Below are 23,482 nucleotides of genomic sequence, written 5' to 3'. Positions count from 1 at the left end.
GAAAAATCTTCTTCCCACAAGCCGCATCGGAAAGGCGACAAGCACAAGAGGATGAGGAAGGTGGTCTACTACGAGACCGACACTTCATCAACATCGACCTCCGACTCCGATGCGCCCTCTGTCACTTCTAAGCGCCAAGAGCGCAAGAAGTATAGTAAGATCCCCCTACGCTACCCTCGCATTTCCAAACATACACCTTTACTTTCCGTCCCATTAGGCAAACCACCAACTTTTGATGGTGAAGATTACGCTAGGTGGAGCGATTTAATGCGATTTCATCTAATCTCGCTCCACAAAAGCATATGGGATGTTGTTGAGTTTGGTGCGCAGGTACCATCCGTAGGGGATGAAAACTATGATGAGGATGAGGTGGCCCAAATCGAGCACTTCAACTCTCAAGCCACAACCATACTCCTTGCCTCTCTAAGCAAGGAAGAATACAACAAAGTGCAAGGGTTGAAAAATGCAAAGGAGATTTGGGATGTGCTCAAAACTGCGCACGAGGGAGATGAGCTCACCAAGATCACCAAGCGGGAAACAATCGAGGGGGAGCTCGGTCGGTTCCGGCTTCACAAAGGGGAGGAGCCACAACACATGTACAACCGGCTCAAGACTTTGGTAAATCAAGTGCGCAACCTCGGGAGCAAGAAGTGGGACGACCACGAAGTGGTAAATGTTATTTTAAGATCTCTTATTTTTCTTAATCCCACTCAAGTTCAATTGATTCGTGGCAATCCTAGATATACTAAAATGACCCCCGAGGAAGTCATCGGGCATTTTGTAAGTTTTGAGTGCATGATAGAAGGCTCGAGGAAAATCAACGAGCTTGGCGACACATCCGAAGCTCAACCCGTTGCATTCAAGGCAACGGAGGAGAAGAAGGAGGAGGCTACACCAAGTCGACAACCAATCGACGCCTCCAAGCTCGACAATGAGGAAATGGCGCTCGTCATCAAGAGCTTCCGCCAAATCCTCAAACAAAGGAGGGGGAAAGACTACAAGTCCCGCTCCAAGAAAGTTTGCTACAAGTGTGGTAAGCCCGGTCATTTTATTGCTAAATGTCCTATATCTAGTGACAGTGACCGAGGTGACGACAAGAAGGGGAGACGAAAGGAAAAGAAGAGGTATTACAAGAAGAAGGGCGGCGATGCCCATGTTTGTCGCGAGTGGGACTCCGACGAGAGCTCAAGCGACTCCTCCGACGACGAGGACGCCGCCAACATCGCCGTCACCAAGGGACTCCTCTTCCCCAACGTCGGCCACAAGTGCCTCATGGCAAAGGACGGCAAAAAGAAGGTTAAATCTAAATCCTCCACTAAATATGAATCCTCTAGTGATGACAATGCTAGTGATGAGGAAGATAATTTGCGTTCCCTTTTTGCCAACCTTAACATAGCTCAAAAGGAAAAATTGAATGAATTGGTTAGTGCTATTCATGAAAAGGACGACCTTTTGGATTCCCAAGAGGATTGTCTAATTAAAGAAAACAAAAAACATGTTAAGGTTAAAAAGGCTTATGCTCTAGAAGTAGAAAAATGTGAAAAATTATCTAGTGAGCTAAGCACTTGCCGTGAAATAATTGACAACCTTAGGAATGAAAATGCTATTTTAAGTGCTAAGGTTGATTCTCATGTTTGTGATGTTTCAATTTCCACTCCTAGAGATAATAATGATGATTTGTTTGCTAGGATTGAAGAATTGAACATTTCTCTTGCTAGCCTTAGAGTAGAAAATGAAAAGTTGATTACTAAGGCTAAAGAACTAGATGTTTGCAATGTTACAATTTCTGACCTTAGAACTAAAAATGATATGCTGCATGCTAAGGTTGTAGAATTAAAATCTTGCAAACCCTCTACATCTATTGTTGAGCATGTATCTATTTGTACTAGATGTAGAAATGTTGATATTGATGCTATTCATGATCACATGATTTTAATTAAGCAACAAAATGATCATATAGCTAAACTAGATGCTAAAATTGCCGAGCACAACTTAGAAAATGAGAAATTTAAATTTGCTCGTAGCATGCTTTATAATGGGAGACACCCTGGCATCAAGGATGGCATTGGCTTCCAAAGGGGAGACAATGTCAAACTTAATGCCCCTCCTAAGAACTTGTCTAACTTTGTTAAGGGCAAAGCTCCCATGCCTCAGGATAACGAGGGTTACATTTTATACCCTGCCGGCTATCCTGAGAGCAAAATTAGGAAGATTCATTCTAGGAAGTCTCACTCTGGCCCTAATCATGCTTTTATGTATAAGGGTGAGACATCTAGTTCTAGGCAACCAACCCATGCTAAGTTGCCTAAGAAGAAAATTCCTAATGCATCAAATGATCATGCCATTTCATTTAAAACTTTTGATGCATCTTATGTGCTTACTAGCAAATCCGGCAAGGTAGTTGCCAAATTTGTTGGGGGCAAACACAAGGGCTCCAAGACTTGTGTTTGGGTACCCAAAGTTCTTGTTTCTAATGCCAAAGGACCCAAAACCGTTTGGGTACCTAAAGTCAAGAACTAAAATTGTTTTGTAGGTTTATGCATCCGGGGGCTCAAGTTGGATACTCGATAGCGGGTGCACAAACCACATGACAGGGGAGAAAAGGATGTTCTCCTCATATGAGAAAAACCAAGATCCCCAACGAGCTATCACATTCGGGGATGGAAATCAAGGTTTGGTCAAAGGTCTTGGTAAAATTGCTATATCTCCTGACCATTCCATTTCCAATGTTTTTCTTGTAGATTCCTTAGATTACAACTTGCTTTCCGTTTCTCAATTATGTCAAATGGGCTACAACTGTCTATTCACTGATGTTGGTGTCACTGTTTTTAGAAGAAGTAATGATTCAATAGCATTTAAGGGAGTGTTAGAGAGTCAGCTATACTTGGTAGATTTTGATAGAGCTGAACTCGACACTTGCTTAATTGCTAAGACTAACATGGGTTGGCTCTGGCATCGTCGACTAGCCCATGTTGGGATGAAGAATCTTCATAAGCTTCTAAAGGGAGAGCACATTTTAGGATTAACAAATGTTCATTTTGAGAAAGACAGGATTTGTAGCGCATGCCAGGCAGGGAAGCAAGTTGGAGTCCATCACCCACACAAGAACATCATGACGACCGACAGGCCGCTTGAGCTACTCCACATGGATCTATTCGGCCCGATTGCTTACATAAGCATCGGCGGGAGTAAGTATTGTCTTGTTATTGTGGATGATTATTCTCGCTTCACTTGGGTATTCTTTTTACAGGAAAAATCTCAAACCCAAGAGACCTTAAAGGGATTCTTGAGACGAGCTCAAAATGAGTTCGGCTTAAGGATCAAGAAAATAAGAAGCGACAACGGGACGGAGTTCAAGAACTCTCAAATTGAAGGCTTCCTTGAGGAGGAGGGCATCAAGCATGAGTTCTCCTCTCCCTACACGCCACAACAAAATGGTGTAGTGGAGAGGAAGAATCGAACTCTATTGGACATGGCAAGAACCATGCTTGATGAGTACAAGACACCGGACCGGTTTTGGGCCGAAGCGGTCAACACCGCCTGCTACGCCATCAACCGGTTATATCTTCACCGAATCCTCAAGAAGACATCATATGAACTCCTAACCGGTAAAAAGCCCAACATTTCATATTTTAGAGTTTTTGGTAGCAAATGCTTCATTCTTATTAAAAGAGGTAGAAAATCTAAATTTGCTCCTAAAACTGTAGAAGGCTTTTTACTTGGTTATGACTCAAACACAAGGGCATATAGGGTCTTTAACAAGTCCACTGGACTAGTTGAAGTCTCTTGTGACGTTGTGTTTGATGAAACTAACGGCTCTCAAGTAGAGCAAGTTGATCTTGATGAGATAGGTGAAGAACAGGCTCCATGCATCGCGCTAAGGAACATGTCCATCGGGGATGTGTGTCCTAAGGAATCCGAAGAGCCTCCAAGTACACAAGATCAACCATCCTCCTCCATGCAAGCATCTCCACCAACTCAAAATGAGGATGAGGCTCAAAATGATGAAGAGCAAAATCAAGAAGACGAGCCACCTCAAGATGATAGCAATGATCAAGGGGGAGATACAAATGATCAAGAAAAGGAGGATGAGGAAGAACCAAAACCGCCACACCCAAGAGTCCACCAAGCAATCCAACGAGATCACCCCGTCGACACCATCCTCGGCGACATTCATAAGGGGGTAACTACTCGATCTCGGGTTGCTCATTTTTGTGAACATTACTCTTTTGTTTCCTCTATTGAGCCACACAGGGTAGAGGAAGCTCTCCAAGATTCGGATTGGGTGGTGGCGATGCAAGAGGAGCTCAACAATTTCACGAGGAATGAGGTCTGGCATTTAGTTCCACGTCCTAACCAAAATGTTGTAGGAACCAAATGGGTCTTCCGCAACAAGCAAGATGAGCATGGTGTGGTGACAAGGAACAAAGCTCGACTCGTGGCCAAAGGGTATTCACAAGTCGAAGGTTTGGATTTTGGTGAAACCTATGCACCCGTAGCTAGGCTTGAGTCAATTCGCATATTATTGGCCTATGCTACTTACCATGGCTTTAAGCTCTATCAAATGGACGTGAAAAGTGCCTTCCTCAACGGACCAATCAAGGAAGAGGTCTATGTTGAGCAACCTCCCGGCTTTGAAGACAGTGAGTACCCTAACCATGTCTATAGGCTCTCTAAGGCGCTTTATGGGCTCAAGCAAGCCCCAAGAGCATGGTATGAATGCCTAAGAGATTTCCTTATTGCTAATGGCTTCAAAGTCGGCAAGGCCGATCCTACACTCTTTACTAAAACTCTTGAAAATGACTTGTTTGTATGCCAAATTTATGTTGATGATATTATATTTGGGTCTACTAACGAGTCTACATGTGAAGAGTTTAGTAGGATCATGACACAGAAATTCGAGATGTCGATGATGGGGGAGTTGAAGTATTTTCTAGGATTCCAAGTCAAGCAACTCCAAGAGGGCACCTTCATTAGCCAAACGAAGTACACTCAAGACATTCTTGCTAAGTTTGGGATGAAGGATGCCAAACCCATCAAGACACCCATGGGAACTAATGGGCATCTCGACCTCGACACGGGAGGTAAGTCCGTGGATCAAAAGGTATACCGGTCGATGATTGGTTCATTGCTTTATTTATGTGCATCTCGACCGGACATTATGCTTTCCGTTTGTATGTGTGCAAGATTCCAATCCGACCCTAAGGAATCCCACCTTACGGCCGTAAAACGAATCTTGAGATATTTGGCTTATACCCCTAAGTTTGGGCTTTGGTACCCTCGGGGATCCACATTTGATTTACTTGGTTATTCGGATGCCGATTGGGCGGGGTGCAAAATCAATAGGAAGAGCACATCGGGGACTTGCCAGTTCTTGGGAAGATCCTTGGTGTCTTGGGCTTCAAAGAAGCAAAATTCGGTCGCTCTTTCCACCGCCGAAGCCGAGTACATTGCCGCAGGACATTGTTGCGCGCAATTGCTTTGGATGAGGCAAACCCTGCGGGACTACGGTTACAAATTAACCAAAGTCCCTTTGCTATGTGATAATGAGAGTGCAATTAAAATGGCCGACAATCCCGTCGAGCATAGCCGCACTAAGCACATAGCCATTCGGTATCATTTTCTTAGGGATCACCAACAAAAGGGGGATATCGAGATTTCTTACATTAATACTAAAGATCAATTAGCCGATATCTTTACCAAGCCACTTGATGAACAATCTTTTACCAGACTTAGGCATGAGCTCAATATTCTTGATTCTAGAAATTTCTTTTGCTAAGCTTGCACACATAGCTCATTTGAATACCTTTGATCATATCTCCTTTATATGCTATGACTAATGTGTTTTCAAGTCTATTTCAAACCAAGTCATAGGTATATTGAAAGGGAATTGGAGTCTTCGGCGAAGACAAAGGCTTCCACTCCGTAACTCATGCTTCGCCATCACTCCGAGCAACTCTCTATTCCTTGGGGAGAAATGAGCATCAAGGAAAAGGACTTCGTCTTTGGTATAATCTGAACTCATTTACTTTTGACCAAAGGGGAAGAAATTACTTTAAGGGCTCTAATGATTCCGTTTTTGGCGATTCATGCCAAAAAGGGGGAGAAATGAGCCCAAAGCAAAAGGACCGCACCACCACCAATTTCAAAAACTTAGTGCTTTCCAAAAGTATTTATCAAAGGGTATCCTATTGTGTTCAAAAGGGGGAGAAAGTAGTATTTCAAAAATGGTATATCAAAACCCTCTTGAACACTAAGAGGTGGATCTCTTTTAGGGGAGTTTTGTTTAGTCAAAGGAAAAGCATTTGAAACAGGGGGAGGAAATTTCAAATCTTGAAAATGCTTTTGCAAACTCTTATTTATTTACCTTTGACTATTTGCAAAAGATCTTTGAAATGGATTTACAAAAGGTTTTGCAAAAACAAAACAAGTGGTGCAAACGTGGTCCAAAATGTTAAATAAGAAAGAAACATTCCATGCATATCTTGTAAGTAGTTTTATTGGCTCAATTCCAAGCAACCTTTACACTTACATTATGCAAACTAGTTCAATTATGCACTTCTATATTTGCTTTGGTTTGTGTTGGCATCAATCACCAAAAAGGGGGAGATTGAAAGGGAATTAGGCTTACACCTAGTTCCTATATAATTTTGGTGGTTGAATTGCCCAACACAAATCTTTGGACTAACTTGTTTGCCCAAGTGTATAGTATATACAGGTGTAAAAGGTTCACACTTAGCCAATAAAAAGACCAAGTTTTGGATTCAACAAAGGAGCAAAGGGGCAACCGAAGGCACCCCTGGTCTGGCGCACCGGACTGTCCGGTGTGCCACCGGACAGTGAACAGTACCTGTCCGGTGCACCAGGGGACTCAGACTCCAACTCGCCACCTTCGGGAAATTCCAAGGCGACTCGGCTATAATTCACCGGACTGTCCGGTGTACACCGGACAGTGTCCGGTGCGCCAAGGGAAGTCGGCCTCAGGAACTCGCCAGCCTCGGGTTCGCGCGGCAGCCGCTCCGCTAAAATTCACCGGACTGTCCGGTGTGCACCGGACTGTCCGGTGTGCCAGCGGAGCAACGTCTCCCTGCGGCGCCAACGGCTCCCTGCGGTGCATTTATTGCGCGCGCAGCGCGCGCAGACGTCAGGCACGCCCATGCCGGTGCACCGGACATCAAACAGTACATGTCCGGTGTGCACCGGACACCCAGGAGGGCCCACAAGTCAGAAGCTCCAACGGTCAGAATCCAACGGCAGTGATGACGTGGCAGGGGCACCGGACTGTCCGGTGTGCACCGGACTGTCCGGTGCGCCATCGAGCAGACGCCTCCAGCCAACGGTCAAGTTTGGTGGTTGGGGCTATAAATACCCCAACCACCCCACCATTCATTGCATCCAAGTTTTCCACTTCTCAACTACTACAAGAGCTCTAGGCATTCAATTCTAGACACATTCAAAGAGATCAAATCCTCTTCCACACAAAACCCTAGTGACTAGAGAGAGTGATTTGCCGTGTTCATTTGAGCTCTTGCGCTTGGATTGCTTCTTTTCTTTCTCACTTGTTCTTAAGACTATAACTCCATTGTAATCAAGGCAAGAGGCACCAATTGTGTGGTGGCCCTTGCGGGGAAGTTTTGTTCCCGGCTTTGATTAGAGAAGAGAAGCTCACTCGGTCCGAGGGACCATTTGAGAGAGGGAAGGGTTGAAAGAGACCCGGCCTTTGTGGCCTCCTCAACGGGGAGTAGGTTTGCAAGAACCGAACCTCGGTAAAACAAATCTCCGTGTCTCTCTTGCTTATTCGCTTGGGATTTGTTTTGCGCCCTCTCTCTCGGACTCATTTATATTTCTAACGCTAACCCGGCTTGTAGTTGTGTTTATATTTGTAAAATTCAGTTTCGCCCTATTCACCCCCCCCTCTAGGCGACTATCACCAAATGTAGAGAGAAAATAAGGTTAGATAACAAGTTGTTAAATTTAGAAAGTTCATTTAGAGAACTGTTGGAGAATAGTTTTCATGTTAACTATCTAAATTATTGATTTAGGAAGTCTTTTAGAGAACTACTAGAGTTGCTCTTAGTTGCTATTCAACTCTATTTACTCTCCACATTTAGCAACTTGGTAGGAACTCCCTAAATACAGTTGACGTCAATTTCTTCACACTAGCGTGATTATTTTTTCCTTTCCCACACAGTGAGGTAGACAGGTATAGTATGCTCTTTTTTCACTTTCTAGCATAATGAGATATTTAGGTCAAACATGTATGATACAAGTTTCTCCTTCACCGTCGAACCCAACTTCTTCATAGGTTGCGTCACCGGACCACCACTCCTCATAGTTCATATCAACCGGCCTTTTCTCTTTCGCCCTCACATAGGGGCAGGGCCACTAAATCTAGATTCAAAATCGAACCACTTCATAAATATGAGCAACTATTGGAGACTAAGTTAATTTTTACTTCCAATAGCTATTTAGCAACTTGCTAAACATGATTTTAGCAAGCTATTTTTTAGAGAACTATTGGAGTTGCTCTTAGCATGTAAAACACATTTATGCCGGTTACATAGTGCATGCGTTGAGATTAGGCACAACAAGTCGTTCAAATGGAACATAAATCATTGTAAAGGCTAAAACTTATTTGAACAAATGCCTCGTTATACCAAAATGTACCTATAAAATATACGAAAACCGCAGCAACGTGTGAGCAAATACAAGCAATCATGGTGGCTACTTTTGTATGTATCTTAGGGCATGTTTGGTTTCAATTAGTTCTAGAACTAAACTTTAGTCCTAGGACTAAAGTTTAGTCCCTATATGTTTGGTTTTAGGGACTAAATAGATTCCAAAGTCATTAAATACATTGTCCAAAGACTCTAATACCCTTAAAATATACTTATAATATTAGTTATCTATAAAAAGGTAAGGGCAACATGATAATTATGAGCTTTTAGTCTCTTTTAGCACCTATGTGAAGGACTAAAGACTAAATCATTTTAGTCCATATTTTAGTCCTAGTGTTTGGCAAAAAAGGGACTAAAAGAGACTAAAAACTAGAGACTAATCTTTAGTCCCTCTAACCAAACATCCCCTTAGGCTCCGCTCAAGAAGAACCGAAAATTCATGGACAACGAGGAGACATGTAGCCTGTAGGTCATTTTTTTTTTAAAATTCGTGAGCATAACACGTGAGCAGCAATATTACATCATTGCACCAACGTGGCAGCAAAACTGACAAATTCAGGAAGACCACCTGGCAGTTGGCGCTACTTGCACGTCGCTGATCCAATACGCTACACGTACGCCCTCGCGACGCGGTAGACGGAAATCCTATGCACTTGACTGTGCATCACCATCATCGATTCATTTCCTTCCGGTTCGGCTTCGCCCGTCATCGATGCCACGTGGTGCTCCTCGCTCGCAGGCCGGCAAATCGAATCGAAGAATGCCCGTGGTCCACGCGCCGCGGCTCCACCTGTCCTCATTCCCCACCCCGGGTCAGCTTCTCCCAGACCGGGCTCGACCGAACCGACCAGATCAGACCGTCCCCATATAAGGCAGCCTTCTCCGCGGCCCCGATCGATCCATTTCCCACTCGATCGCCAATAATGGAGTTTCCGCACCACCACCACCACCACGGCCATCGCCGCGACGACGACGAAGACGACCGCAGAGGCCCGCCTCCCCCGGTCTACGGCGGCTACGGCCAGCCACCGCCACCCGACCCGTACGGCCGCGCGCCCGTCGACCCCGATCCGTACGGTCGACCTCCGCCCCAGTCCGCGTACGGTGGGGCCGGGGACGCCTACGGCCACAGCGGCCAAGGCTACGCGCCCCCGCCGGCCTACGGCGCCGGGGGCGGGTACGGCAACGTCGTCCACGTCGCGCACGAGGTCGGCGACGAGAGGCCTTACTACGGCGGCGGCGGCGGCGGTCTTGGTGGCGCCTACGGAGGCGGTGGCTCCGAGTACGGCCACGAGGGCCGACCGCACCACGGCGGCGGCGGATCCCAGTACGGCCACGAGACACGCCCGCACCACGGCGGCGGGGGCGGCGCCCCGCCTGTGAGGCAGCAGACGTACAGGATCTACTGCAAGGCTGGGGAGGACCAGTACAGCCTCGCCTCCCGCGACGGCAAGGTCTGCCTCGTGCGCACGGACCGTGATGACGACGCGCAGGTAACGATTGCGGTGGCGCCCTGCCTAGCCAAAGATATTTGTTCCATTTTACTGTACCCTGCTCTTGCTGTTGGGCGTTGATGTAGACGTGGCCTGATCCTGATCATGTTGAGTTTGAACTTGAACTGCCCCAAATCCGAGTTCTGATCGCGGGGTCTGGACGAAGACTCCCGTCCGGTCTTGCTTTGGAAATTTGGCGGCTTCGTTGATGCGATCTCGTTTTGTCTTTTTTCTTTGTCGGGATTGGCCAAGGAATTCATCGGTTCGACATTTGTCTCCTTGCCTTGTGGTGACTTCATACAACTTTGCTTATGATGCAGCACTGGATCAAGGACATGAAGTACAGCACCAGGGTGAAGGATGAGGAAGGCTACCCTGCCATCGTCCTCGTCAACAAAGCCACTGGAGAGGCTCTCAAGCATTCCCTTGGCCAGTCACACCCTGTAGGTCTCTTTGCTCGATGCCACCATCTATGCTTCTTCATTGTCTACTTTTAACAGTCATCTACCTGTTATATAATCACAAAATGCTTGTGGAAATGTACTCGGTGTGACGGTGTGACCATCGATCTTCTATGTACAACTTTGAAACCCATGCTAATGTCACACCCAAACTTGCGCTTGCAGCATTCCTTATACTGCTGCCTCGTGCCTCCTAACATGGAACTAGATTTGCTTCAATACTCAAATAGTATCAGAAATGAACAACAAAGCTTGAATCAATGCACAGCTGAACTTAGTGCAGAAAATTAACGCAGGCCTTTTCTCTTGATTGTGAATAGTATGACTATTTGTCTTGGTTATCAGTTAACTTAGATTGTGCTATTATTGTCTGCAAGTACCATAAACATGCAGGACTTGCATGATTTGTTTTTTTTTTGTCATAATTTCAAATAATGTTTGGTTAACCGCTGTCATGTAATTAATCATTGTGCCGTAGTGGTTACCTTGTCAATAATAGATCTGCATCTGTCCTTGGTGTTTGACATTTGCATCCATGTGCATATGACGCTGCTCCTGTGGGTGTCCATGTGCGTGTCAAAACTGAACCTGTGGGGGTAAAACTGCCCTCCTCCCGCCCCTGCGCATTATAATAAGAAAACCTTCTCACGCAGGTCGAGAAAACCCCGAACCTCTGCTCGATCTATATACAGCGGCATTGCGATCGAGACCAGGTCTTAGACCTGTGCTTTGACGTGTGACAGTCGAGAGGATTTTTTAACCATAGCCTAAAATTCGCTTTGATGGGGAGTCGAACCCAGGACCAGGATCTCAGGAGTGCTACTCAAACCATCTAACCAATTCGGCTTCGCTGTCCATGTGCATGTCACGCTGCATATAGTGTCATTTGTCCTAAAATAATTTGGTAATGCTAGTCATGGTAGTATGGCTGTATCCTCACAAATTCCTAACTGCACAATGAAACGTTTATGAGATTTACTTCATCCTTACCCTTTTTAATCTTCAATGCACTGTTCTTAGGTTCTTCTGACCCGCCATAATCCAGACTCCCTGGACGAGTCTGTCCTGTGGACAGAGAGCAGGGACGTTGGGGATGGGTTCCGCTGCATTAGGATGGTCAACAACATCTACCTGAACTTTGATGCTTTACATGGAGACAAGGACCATGGTGGTGTGCGCGACGGGACGGCCCTTGTGCTGTGGGAGTGGTGCGAGGGAGACAACCAGCGCTGGAAGATTGTTCCCTGGTGTAAGTTCTCTCTAATTTGGGCTGCACATATATGGTTTCTTACTGAAACATTATCTCATCCATTTTTTATGCACCAACTGTCTTTATTGGAAAGTCCAAAAGATTAATCACTATCAGTAGTAATTGTCTTGTTTAGAAACTAATTGCTAGTTTGATGTACTGCATATAATCAACCGTCTTGAATTGTTGAATAGTTCGATTTATTCTTGAAAAGCTCTTTAACAGTTGTGTCGACAGTGTCTCTGTTCACACCATCAACATGAATAATCTCCTTATGTCAAAAGAAAAGGAGAAAAGAACAAGTTGTATAAGATCTGATATATTGCAAAATCTCATCATTGATGTTGTATATACAGTAAACTATATGGACCAATCTGCTATAAGGCTATCTTCAGCAGATCCTCTATCTCATCCCCTATTTTAAACTTTATTCTGCAAACAATGTTAAATAGTGTTCTACAGTTCCCCGTCCCTATTTTACACTGCATGCTGGAGACAATACTCATACCTATATTTAAACTCCACTCTTCAAACAATCCAGTTTACAGTGCAAAATAATGTTTTAGGTAACCATATGGATAAACTGCTAGACCCGGTCTAAATGTGTCTGTCAACTAATTATGGTTCCTTCTCTTTTGGCAGGAACAAGGAAATGTGTGACCGAGCCCGCACCAAGGAGGAGCTCCTGCCGTAATAAGTGAAGTGATTGGTACTGAAGTTTCTGGAAATAAGAGGCTCTTCTGAGATGCCTGTTTGTGTGAGTATTTGCGTTTCCATTCCGTTTTCATGATAATAAAACGCATTGATTATTAATATATGTAATGTGATGCTACACTGAGTGGCAGCGTTGGTATATATTTGTAAGAATTAAGAACCCATTGTTGTTGGACTAAGCGTGACGAGTGATGTACTGATGTATGAACCTTTGCTTGATGCATATGCTCTTCTGCTCCTACCGTGGGCTTCGATGAGTCGATTATATATATGAGTATCATGTTTATAATAGTTCGAGTTATTGCATAAACGTAATGTGTGGTGCATCGTTGTATTCATCCGTCCCAACAGCAGCTGCGGCATGAGCATGAATGCATGATGCGATGGCGCCTGCTTTATTCCAGTTCGATGTCGCACCTAGCCGAAAGGCATGATCCACTAGAAAGTGCCGCGAGGGCCAGGGGGTCATGCACCTGCGTAAAAAGATGGCAATCAAATGCTTTAAGATATTTCTGGGCGGTATCATCCGTTCTTTTTTTGTTCCAAAATTGAGATTTGATACTTCACAAGGAGATGTACAATCCACACCGTTAATACATGTAGCTAGGGTGATATTGAGTCAGTTTAAATCTATAGCAAGTCAAAATCTATCTCAATCCATTTTAATATCTTCAATCCATATGTATCCATAGCAAGTTAAAATCCATGTAAATCTATTTCAATATACACCAATCCATCACTACCGGAATCAATGGCTTTGCCGAGTGCCTGAAGCACTCGGCGAAGCCTTAAATACACTCGGCAAAGGCTTTACCGAGTGTGACACTCGGCAAAGAAGGCTCGGCAAACAGTGCATCGGCAAAGCCTTCTTTGCCGAGTGCTTTTTCTCGGGCACTCGGCAAACCTCTTTGCCGAGTGCCAGAGAGCACTCGGCAAAGAAAAGCGACCGTTACGGCGCCAGGTGACGGAGATGGCGGCTTTGCCGAGTGTCTTCCAGACAGCACTCGGCAAAGCCGCCGTCTTTGCCGAGTGCCAACTGGGACACTCGGCAAAGAGCCCGCCAGGGAGGGTCCCCATGTCAGGCTCTTTGCCAAGTGTTCTGTGCGGCACTCGGCAAAGCCGACCTCTTTGCCGAGTGCCAGCGACATAACACTCGGCAAAGAACCTAAGCCGGTGCCCAGGGCTGTGTTCTTTGCCGAGTGTTATGACCGAGACACTCGGCAAAGCGCCTCTTTGCCGAGTGTAACACTTGGCAAATTGACCAGTATATACCTTTTTTATTTGTTTTTTGTATTCCATCCACACAAACAGAAGATATCACATATATACATCACAGATATCATCACAGACATAAATAGCCAACACAAACATAAAACCGTCACCACAAACATAAATATCCATCACAAACATAAGTGTTCAACACAAGTATCAACCACAAACATAAGTCTCAAACATCGCAAGGTCTCACATAAGTATGAAACACAGACATAAGTATTATACATAAGTTCTGAAGTCTAAAACAATAAAAACACAACACTCATGGAGGTGGGCGGTTTGACCGGGGCTGCGTTGGGCTGAACCCTTCCGGAGGGTTGTTGGATGCCGCTCCAGATTGGCCCTGCACAGAGAAGAGATTGCATGTGTTATACCAGATGCATTACAAAAATCTAACTACAATTTTGATACTCACAGGAGTGTGGAAGAGAGCAGGGTCAACTGGAGGGAACAATGGAGGTGGTGGAGCGATGCCCTGTGCGGCGCCAAGGCTCTGCATGTACTGGAACATCTCCGCCATCCTCTGATGATCTGCCCGGCGCTCCGCCTCCCGCTCCGCCATCATCCTCGCCTCCATCTCGTGACGTTCCCTCCTCTCTTCTTCTAGTTGGGTCTGTAATATTACAAGCCAACGTTATAGTAAGTCAAAGAGTAGGTATATAACTCAAGGAAGGACGAGTTACAGAAGCACTAACCTCGAGTTGCTGTATGCGATGCTGTGAGCTGTCGTGCCGAGGTCGAATGGCTGGACTCGAGCCCGTGCTCCTTGCTCTCACCTGAGACAGAGTGGGAGTGGAGGACGAGTCGATTGCCCCGTCGGCAATCCAGTACCGCCCATGTCTCTTGCCTCCTCCGACCCTCATGAGCACATCGGGGTCGATCGGCTCGGTGCTCGGATCATAGTCTGGGCCATGGACCTCCTGCGCCATGGCGGTGTAGTCATGGAGGCGGTTGTAGACGGCGGGGTTGGTGTAGGCCTCGGGCCCGTCATCCGGGTTTTAGGTGACGTCGGACGTCGCCTTACCCTTATGGGCCATAGCATAGGCCGAGAAGGTGGAGCAAGGCCTGCCACCATGTGACGCCGACTGCAACGAAAACCAACGAGATAGTTAGAAATAATATCTAACTTAGTGCTATATATCTAAATAAAATAGGTGGCGTACCCATGCTTCGGCATATTGGCCCAGGCTCCGGCTGCCTTGGTGATGGGAGGGGCCTTGCATCATCAAACACCGTTCCCGGCTAGCTGTGTGCGCCTCGTCCCACTCAGCCGAACACCACCTATCCACCATCTGCTCCCAGCACAGAGGATGTGCGGCGCACCAATGTGGAATCACCTGCAAAGTAAACACATAAAGTGCATATCAGAAGATAAAATAAAATTCATGCATGGAGTACTGGTACCAAACATGCATGACTTTACCTGCAGGTACTGCTCCCTGGTCAACGACATGGTTCGGGCTTGAGGTTTGGTCACCTTCTCCCCAAGGACGGAGCCGTGGTAGGTGATGATGGCCTGGATGCGGGCCTCATAGTGCATGTCCACGACGAGCTTCTTACAGCTCGTGGTGGCCACCACATCCGCCCTAGCCTCGTATCCAGCATCGCATCTGAAGAAATCATGCATACAAAAATGATGTATCCATACATTATTTCAAGAATTTGCAACGAATGCGACATATTTTACATTATACTAAGACTTACCCACAGCTCTTGCTTCACCCGCTCCGCCTTGTTATTGAATTCCCTGCCGTCCCGGTCTACTGCATCGGGGGCGACAGCGTAATGGTCGAAGGTAAAGGCTGGGCCCATCACTCCGGCGTACTCCACAAGTCCAGGGAAGTGTTCTCTGCACAGCAGGCCGAGGATGTTGTTGGGGGGCGACGATGACCCCCAGCATAATCCAAAACCGTCCAAGACCTGTCCAAGTGATAAATAAAAAGTATTAATTTATATTATGATTTTGAACACATAATATGAACAAGAATGAAGAACATAAAGTTACATACCTCTCCCCTTCCGGCCGAATCAGCGGCCGTCTGTCCCGAAGTATGGGACGCGGCGGGAGACTCGCGAGGCCTCGCAGGTAGATGCTCCTCGAACTAGAGTCGCCTAAACCTGAGGCGTCCTGCTGCTGGTCGTCGTCGTCCTGCTGCTGGTCGTCGTCGTCCTGAGGTGCCGCCTGCTGCTGCGCTGCCTTCTCTGCCTCGTCCTGTTGCGCTGCCTGCTCTGCATCGTCCGCCATCCTACTCCTCCTCCCCCTCCTCCTCCTCAGGAAACCGCCCACCATATTTGTCCAACAACCTGCAATTAAGAGTAAACAAATAAGCACATATAAAAAGATGTATTTAAAAACAGGTGCGAAATAAAAAGTCATATAACATTACATCGATTAAAAATAATCTTCATATGTGTCGGGGTTAGCCGGATCATAACTCTCATAATCACAATCAAGCATTTCAATCTCAACACCATCGGAAGACGCAACCTCATCATTGCCTTCAAGGATTACTAAGTCATTATCATTTTGCACCTCATCATCCTCCTCATCAACAACCATTTCAATATCTACGTCCATTCCGATAGCTTCAGTTAAGTCTATCTCAAATCGCCCTTCTAGCCCATCTTCTTGGAAGAACTCTCCATCATATGTGTCCGGGTCTAAGTTGTAATCTTCATCGTTAGGAACAGGTAACCTCCCGTGCGGCGATACCTTATACACAACATCCCAACCCTTAAGATGTTCTTTCGTTTGACACGCATATGGGAGATAATACACTTGTGTGGCCTGTTGGGCCACGGTATAGACATCGTCTCCTGCTAAGGTGGAATCTTGTCGAATTTCGACTATCCCAAGATTAGAATGTGTCCGTCTCGTCACTTGAGGGTCAAACCAATGACATTTGAATATCACTGGAGTAAGAGGTTTGGAACCATAAAAATTGAGCTCATATAATTCTTCAATTCGTCCAAAATAATCGACATTGTCAAGGCCCGGCGTAAAGACTCCAGAACACGTTGTTTTCCGATTGGGCCGACTTTTGTCGTAGTGTGTTGTGCGAAAACGGTATCCATTGACGTCATACCCAGAATATTTCTTGACCCTATAAGCAAAGTCGTTGGCTACTTGTCTCAACTCGGCACTCATAGACGGATCTCTTTGGCCCTGCAAGTATGCGCAAGTTAAAAGACGCTAAATTGAGTTCAAAGACGTATCTCTTTTACAAACTAAGCACGTACCTTACGTTTGAACCAGGAAATGAAATCAGGCAACCCATTTCTCGCACCCTTTCTAAGAAGAGCGTCATATTCCTGTGGAGTGAGATCCCTTGATCGACGCCAGAATTCATGAAGAAATTGTTCCATGTATGGCGTCACCTCTTCAAGGTTGGTCAATACGTATAGCATGATATGCCGCCACTCTTCATGTGTCAGGGTCTTGGTGGTCGAGCCACTTGCGCTTCCGAGTTGGCCTCGAAATATGCTAAGGTTCGATTCATTGTCGCCATCATTGTAATGAGGGGGTGGATTATGCACGCTCGGCAGTTTGTCACCATAATAAATTATTGTGAAGTTTGAGACCTCCTCTAGAATGTATGCCTCTGCAATGGAAGCCTCGATTTTGCATTTATTTCTACATTTCTTTCGAATAGTCTTTAGACATCTCTCGATTGGATAGCACCAACGTCCCTGCACGGGCCCCCCCATTCGTGCCTCATAGGGGAGATGAAGAATCAAATGATGCATTGGATTGAAGAAGCCGGGTGGAAATATCTTCTCAAGCTTACACAGTAACACGGAGGCCAATCTTTCCAAGTCTGCAACAACGGTCCGAGATAACTCTTTTGCACAAAGCTGACGGAAGAAATAGCTCAACTCTGAAAGCGCTAGCCAGACATGCTCAGGGACATAGCCTCGAACCATCGCAGGAAGAATCCGTTCAATCCATATGTGGAAGTCATGACTCTTCATCCCTAAGACTCGCATAGTAGATAAGTTCACCCCCCTACTCAGGTTAGATGCATACCCATCAGGGAACATCAACATCTTGATCCACTGAAGTACTTCCTTCCTCTGGGCCCTGCTTAGGACAAAATCGGCCTTAGGCCTTCTCCACGTCTTTCCGCCACTTGGCGGCTTCATCTCTAGTTTTGGTCTATCACATAACGCTGCCAAATCCACTCTTGCCTTCACATTATCCTTTGACTTATCAGGAATGTCCATAATTGTTGCCCATAGTGCCTCAGCAACATTCTTTTCAGTGTGCATCACGTCAATGTTGTGTGGAAGGAGCAGGTCGTCATAATAGGGGAGCCGAGTCAAGCCAGACTTATGTGTCCACATATGCTGCTCACCATATCCTACAAAACCACCTTCTGTATTGGCCACGAGCCCATCTATCTGTTGACGAATTTCGACACCAGTCATCGTTGCAGGTGGGCGGTCTGTCACTACGACACCTTTCGTAAAGTTCTTGATGTCTAGGCGGAATGGATGGTCAGCAGGAAGAAATTGTCGATGTTTATCGAAGGACGAATATTTGCCACCCTTTTTCAACCAAATGAACCTGAGAGCTTCCTTGCAAACTGGGCATGGGAACTTACCGTGAACACACCAGGCACAGAATAGCCCATACGCCGGTAAGTCATGCATTGAGTACTGGTACCAAACATGCATTCTGAAGTTTGTCTTCGTAGCTCGGTCATACGTCCATACCCCTTCCTCCCAGGCACGTACCAATTCATCGATCAAAGGCTCCATGTACACGCCCATTTTGTTCCCCGGGTGTCCGGGAATTATCAACGACATGAATATATTCTGCCTTTGAAAGAACACACCAGGGGGAGATTGATTGGGATAACAAACACGGGCCAACATGTGTACGGGGCAGCGCTCATTCCATAGGGATTGAACCCATCTGTGGCCAACGCAACACGTACATTACGAGCCTCTTCGGCTTTCTCACGGTGAATGTCATCAAAGTGTTTCCATGCTTCATCATCTGATGCATGCACCATCTTGTCAGGATTGTGTCGTTTTCCATTTTTGTGCCATGTCATCTGTTTCGCGGATTCCTCTGTCATGTACAGACGCTGGATCCTCGGTATGAACGGAAGGTGTCGTAGGATTGTCAAGGGGATGTCGAGCTGCCTCTTCTGTCCATCACCAGAGTCTACCTCCATAAACCTAGACGAATTACACTTGGGACAGTACTTTGCCTCCGCGTATTCTTTCCTAAATAGCACGTAGCCCTTCGGACAAGCATGAATCTGCTCATACGTCATCTTGAGTGCACGAAGTAGTTTCTGTGCCTCGTACATGCTCTTTGGCAGAACGTGATCATCCGGAAGCAGACTCCCAATAACCGTCAACAAGCCATCGAATGCGTCTCTACTCATGCTGTACTGCGACTTGAACGCCATTAAACGCCCAATGGCATCCAGTTGAGAAACCTTTGTCTGGCCGTGAAGGGGCTTCTGTGCCGCGTCGAACATGTCGTAGAACGCCTTTGCAGTCGGATCTGGCTCGTCATCCATACATCCTCCCGTGTACTGTGCCTCCTGATAGTCGTTCAACATATCCGCTACCCCCGCATCTGCGTCATAATCCTCGACACGTTGTCTCATCACCTCCTCTCTCGTACGATGCGCTTCACCATAAAATATCCACCGAGTATAGCCCGGCGTAAATCCATTCTTCCAAATATGTTCTACCATGGTCTTCTTTGGTTTTCTTTTCCGGTTGTCACATTTGCTGCACGGGCATGGGACTAGACTCGCTCCTTTAGCAGCTTCGCCATATGCCCATTCCACGAAATCATCGGTCTTTCTAATCCATTCAGTGGTGACATCGTTCCTTCCTCTACGGCCCGTGTACATCCACTCACGGTCCTCCATCCCCTAACAGAAGCCTAGCAACAGAAAATTTCGGCAGCACCTCCCCTGCACGGGGAGGTTTCGAAATCCTGCAAATAAAAGTATCAGCACGATGGCTGTCTTCCACGCATAATTTAACGGCACGATGGCCGGAAATCCATGGATAAAATGATAAGGACATTCAACCTACACACAAATACCCTCATTCTCCTTCTCATTAAAAATGTGATTGTGTCTACTTTGATTACATTAATATAAACATGTCTACTTTGATTACATTAATATAAACATGTGTTTGTTCAAATTAAATCATGGTAAATAATATTGTTTATTAACTAATACCAGTTCATTATCAACAAATGACCAAAACAGTTAAACATGCATATAAATAATATTGTTTATTAACTAATAAACACACAACATATAATCATGCATAAATTCATGAACACCCATATAAACACGCATATAAACACACATATAAATAATATAAACACGCATAATTTATACCTTCGGTGGCGGGCGGCGAGGCGGCGGCGCGACGAGCGAGCGGGTGCGGCGGGCACGGCCGCGGGGAGGGGGCGGGCAGACGGCGCACGACACACGGCCGCGGAGGGCACGGCGCACGGCCGAGGAGGGCGCGGCGGGCACGGCACACAGCCGCGGCAAGGGGCCGGCGTGGGGAGGCCGCGACGGCGGGCAGACGGCGTGGGGAGGCCGCGGCGGCCGGTAGACGGCGCGGCGGCGGGCACAAAGGCGGCGCGGCGGCGCGGACAGAGAAGAAAGGAAGACAGCGCGTGAGAGAAGAGAAAGGAGAAAGAAGAACGGTCGGATAGTTATTTTCCTTCTTTGCCGAGTGCCAGCGATCTGGCACTCGGCAAAGATTTTTTTAAAATTATAAAATATTCTTTGCCGAGTGCCAGATCGGCGGCACTCGGCAAAGATTCTTTACTACCTCTTTGCCGAGTGTCTAACAGCTAGCACTCGGCAAAGCTGCCTTTGCCGAGTGTCATCTCTAGACACTCGGCAAAGTATATTTTTATTTTTTTGATTTTGTCTCCCAAACTTTTTGTGGTATGTTCCTACACTATGTAGACCTACATGTATCATTTGTGGACAATTATAACATAGTTTCAATCGTTAGTAGATTTAGTTCGTTTATTTGAATTTCTTCGGAAAATTCAAATTTGAACTGCAGGTCACTCGAAACTTGGACAACCGTACATGCAAAAATGATATTCATGTTACTTAGCATAAGTTACGACCGATTGCAGGTGCGGACCGGAAACTTCGAGCAACATGCTCACTAAACATGGCCGTGAACTTGGCATCCACATGTTTAAAAATTGTAATAAAACACAAACAAAGTCAGAAAATCATGAAACTTGTCCACGTGTCATGATATCATATGTACAGGCTGTGATAAAAATTTTAGAATGTTTGGAGAAAGTTGTGAGACATTATGTGTAGAAACATAAGAGATCCACATTGAAACTCTTTGATTTCATGTGTAGTCCTCTAAGTAACATGAATATCATTTCACTAAACATGCTCGAAGTTTCCGGTCCACACCTGCAATCGGTCGTAACTTATGCTAAGTAACATGAATATCATTTTTGCATGTACGGTTGTCCAAGTTTTGAGTGACCTGCAGTTCAAATTTGTATTTTCCGAAGAAATTCAAATATACAAACTAAATTTACTAACGATTGAAACTATGTTATAATTGTCCAAAAATGATACATGTAGGTCTACATAGTGTAGGAACATACCACAAAAAGTTTGGGAGACAAAATCAAAAAAATAAAAATATACTTTGCCGAGTGTCTAGAGCTGACACTCGGCAAAGGCAGCTTTGCCGAGTGCTAGCTGTTAGACACTCGACAAAGAAGCCTCTTTGCCGAGTGCCAGACTTTGGCTCTCGGCAAAGACTGACGGCCGTCAGCTTTGGGACGGCCGTTGATAGCCATTTGCCGAGAGCCCCCTTTGTCGAGTGTTTGACACTCGGCAAACTTGTCTTTGCCGAGTGCCGTACTGTGCCGAGTGTTCAGCACTCGGTAAAGGGGCTCTGTGTCGAGAGCCTAACGTTACCGAGTGCGGCACTCGGCAAAGCCTTCTTTGCCGAGTGCCCGACAAAATGCACTCGACAAAGAATACAACACTCGGCAAAGCCTCGGATTCTGGTAGTGCATATTGTCGGTACCCTAAATCAGGGGTACCCCTTACTACAGTATGAAGATACGGTGTCCGCGCGGCTATCTCTAGTCGCGCGGTGAACAGCACCCGACTCCTCCACGTGGGCGGCCCCGGGGCCGCCACGTGGCCAGAGGAGACGATATACTCCAAGGTGGCGACAGTGGGTCCGGACCCCACGGAAAAGTGTCGAACCCCTGGATTAACAGCCCGGACCTCCGGGTGAGGTTCAAGACCTCCACAGGTACAAACCAGACCCCTGGGACGGGTCCCGGACCCCTCAGGAGGGGTCCGGGATACTCACAGTGGGGTCCCGGGATTCCAAGGCTAAGAATACCCAGGCCTTAATCAAGGCCAGGCAGGGGTCCGGTGCTGACACCATACCGCGAGCGCTCCCCACTCAGGCGGAGACCCGATGCTGCCACGTGGCCTACTGCCTGTGACGTAAGCTAGCGGGCGGAGCCAGACGTAAGGCCTCTGGGCCGCGCATTTATTGCGGAGGAGGCGCGCCGCCTGTCAAGCTGGCAGGTGATGTGTCTCCTCATCATTAAATACGCCATGTCTACTCCACTGACAAGCGATGTGCCGCCTCAGCATTTAATGTGCCCTGTCCACTCTGCTGACGGGCGGCGACCAGGCCATCCAGCAGGCGCGTGCCCGTCCGCCCCGGTGGCAGGTAGTACGCCCGTGCTGCGGCATACACTGTGCTCATCATCACTCGTACGTCGCCAGTGAAGCTTCCGCTGCACGCCGATACTACGCAGGATGCGAATATCAGGGCGCGAGGAGAGTGCACTGGCGACTAGCATTATTTGCTCCAAGTATTTCATCCGTTATGTCCCTAGGCCCGCATGTCGGGGCTCAGCACTCTTGTACGTGCCCTCCTTTAGCTATAAAAGGGGAGGCACGCAACGTTACGAAGGGGGATCACTTAGACTCAGACACACTTAGACCCAGCTCAGGCTCACAAGTTCATACAAGCTCTCAAGCTCAATACATCACACAGTGGAGTAGGGTATTACGCTCCGGCGGCCCGAACCACTCTAAACCCTTGTGTATTCTTGTGTTCTTCCCGTTTCAACCTAATAGGCAAAACGCTTAGGCCCCTCCTTATCTTAGGATTTAGGGCGGGTGCATTCCGCCACCCGCCCGGAGATTTCCTCTCCGACATTTGGTGTGCCAGGTAGGGGCCTAGGCTTTAGGTTTTTGCTTCTTGCTCAGCACGATGGTGCAAATCATGGAGCACCACGCCGAGACTTCGGTGGATTTCCTGGTGGAGGAGGAAGCTGCCTCTTCCATGCCACAGGTTCCCAACCGCCCGGTGCCGGGCGTTGCTGCTATGCACGCTGCACAGCAGCATACAACTGCGCAGACATCCCGAACGCCGTCGAGGGCGGCTCCGGGGGCATTGTCTGCGGCCAGGGAGTTGCTGCGTCACCCTCCAAGCTCCACGGCCTCACCAGGGGCCATGAAGCAGTGGCGGGACGACGTCGACCGACTGCTCGGCATGGCGCACTCTGGCTCGACCAGGTCGAGGCCACGGTCA

At 46.9% G+C, this 23,482-nt stretch overlaps 1 protein-coding gene across 1 annotated transcript; it reads left to right on the top strand.

Moving 5' to 3' along the window:
- The first annotated feature begins 9,596 nt into the window (after positions 1-9,596).
- LOC100274292 (hydroxyproline-rich glycoprotein family protein) lies at positions 9,597-12,861 on the top strand. The gene is made up of 4 exons (NM_001148656.1): positions 9,597-10,171; positions 10,492-10,614; positions 11,653-11,881; positions 12,524-12,861. Coding segments are annotated over exons 1-4 (924 nt in total). The 5' UTR covers positions 9,597-9,601; the 3' UTR covers positions 12,526-12,861.
- The last annotated feature ends 10,621 nt before the right edge of the window (positions 12,862-23,482 follow it).

This window comes from Zea mays, chromosome 3 (assembly GCF_902167145.1).
Source record: "Zea mays cultivar B73 chromosome 3, Zm-B73-REFERENCE-NAM-5.0, whole genome shotgun sequence".
Taxonomy (NCBI): domain Eukaryota; kingdom Viridiplantae; phylum Streptophyta; class Magnoliopsida; order Poales; family Poaceae; genus Zea; species Zea mays.
This window is presented reverse-complemented; position numbering and strand designations above follow the sequence as displayed.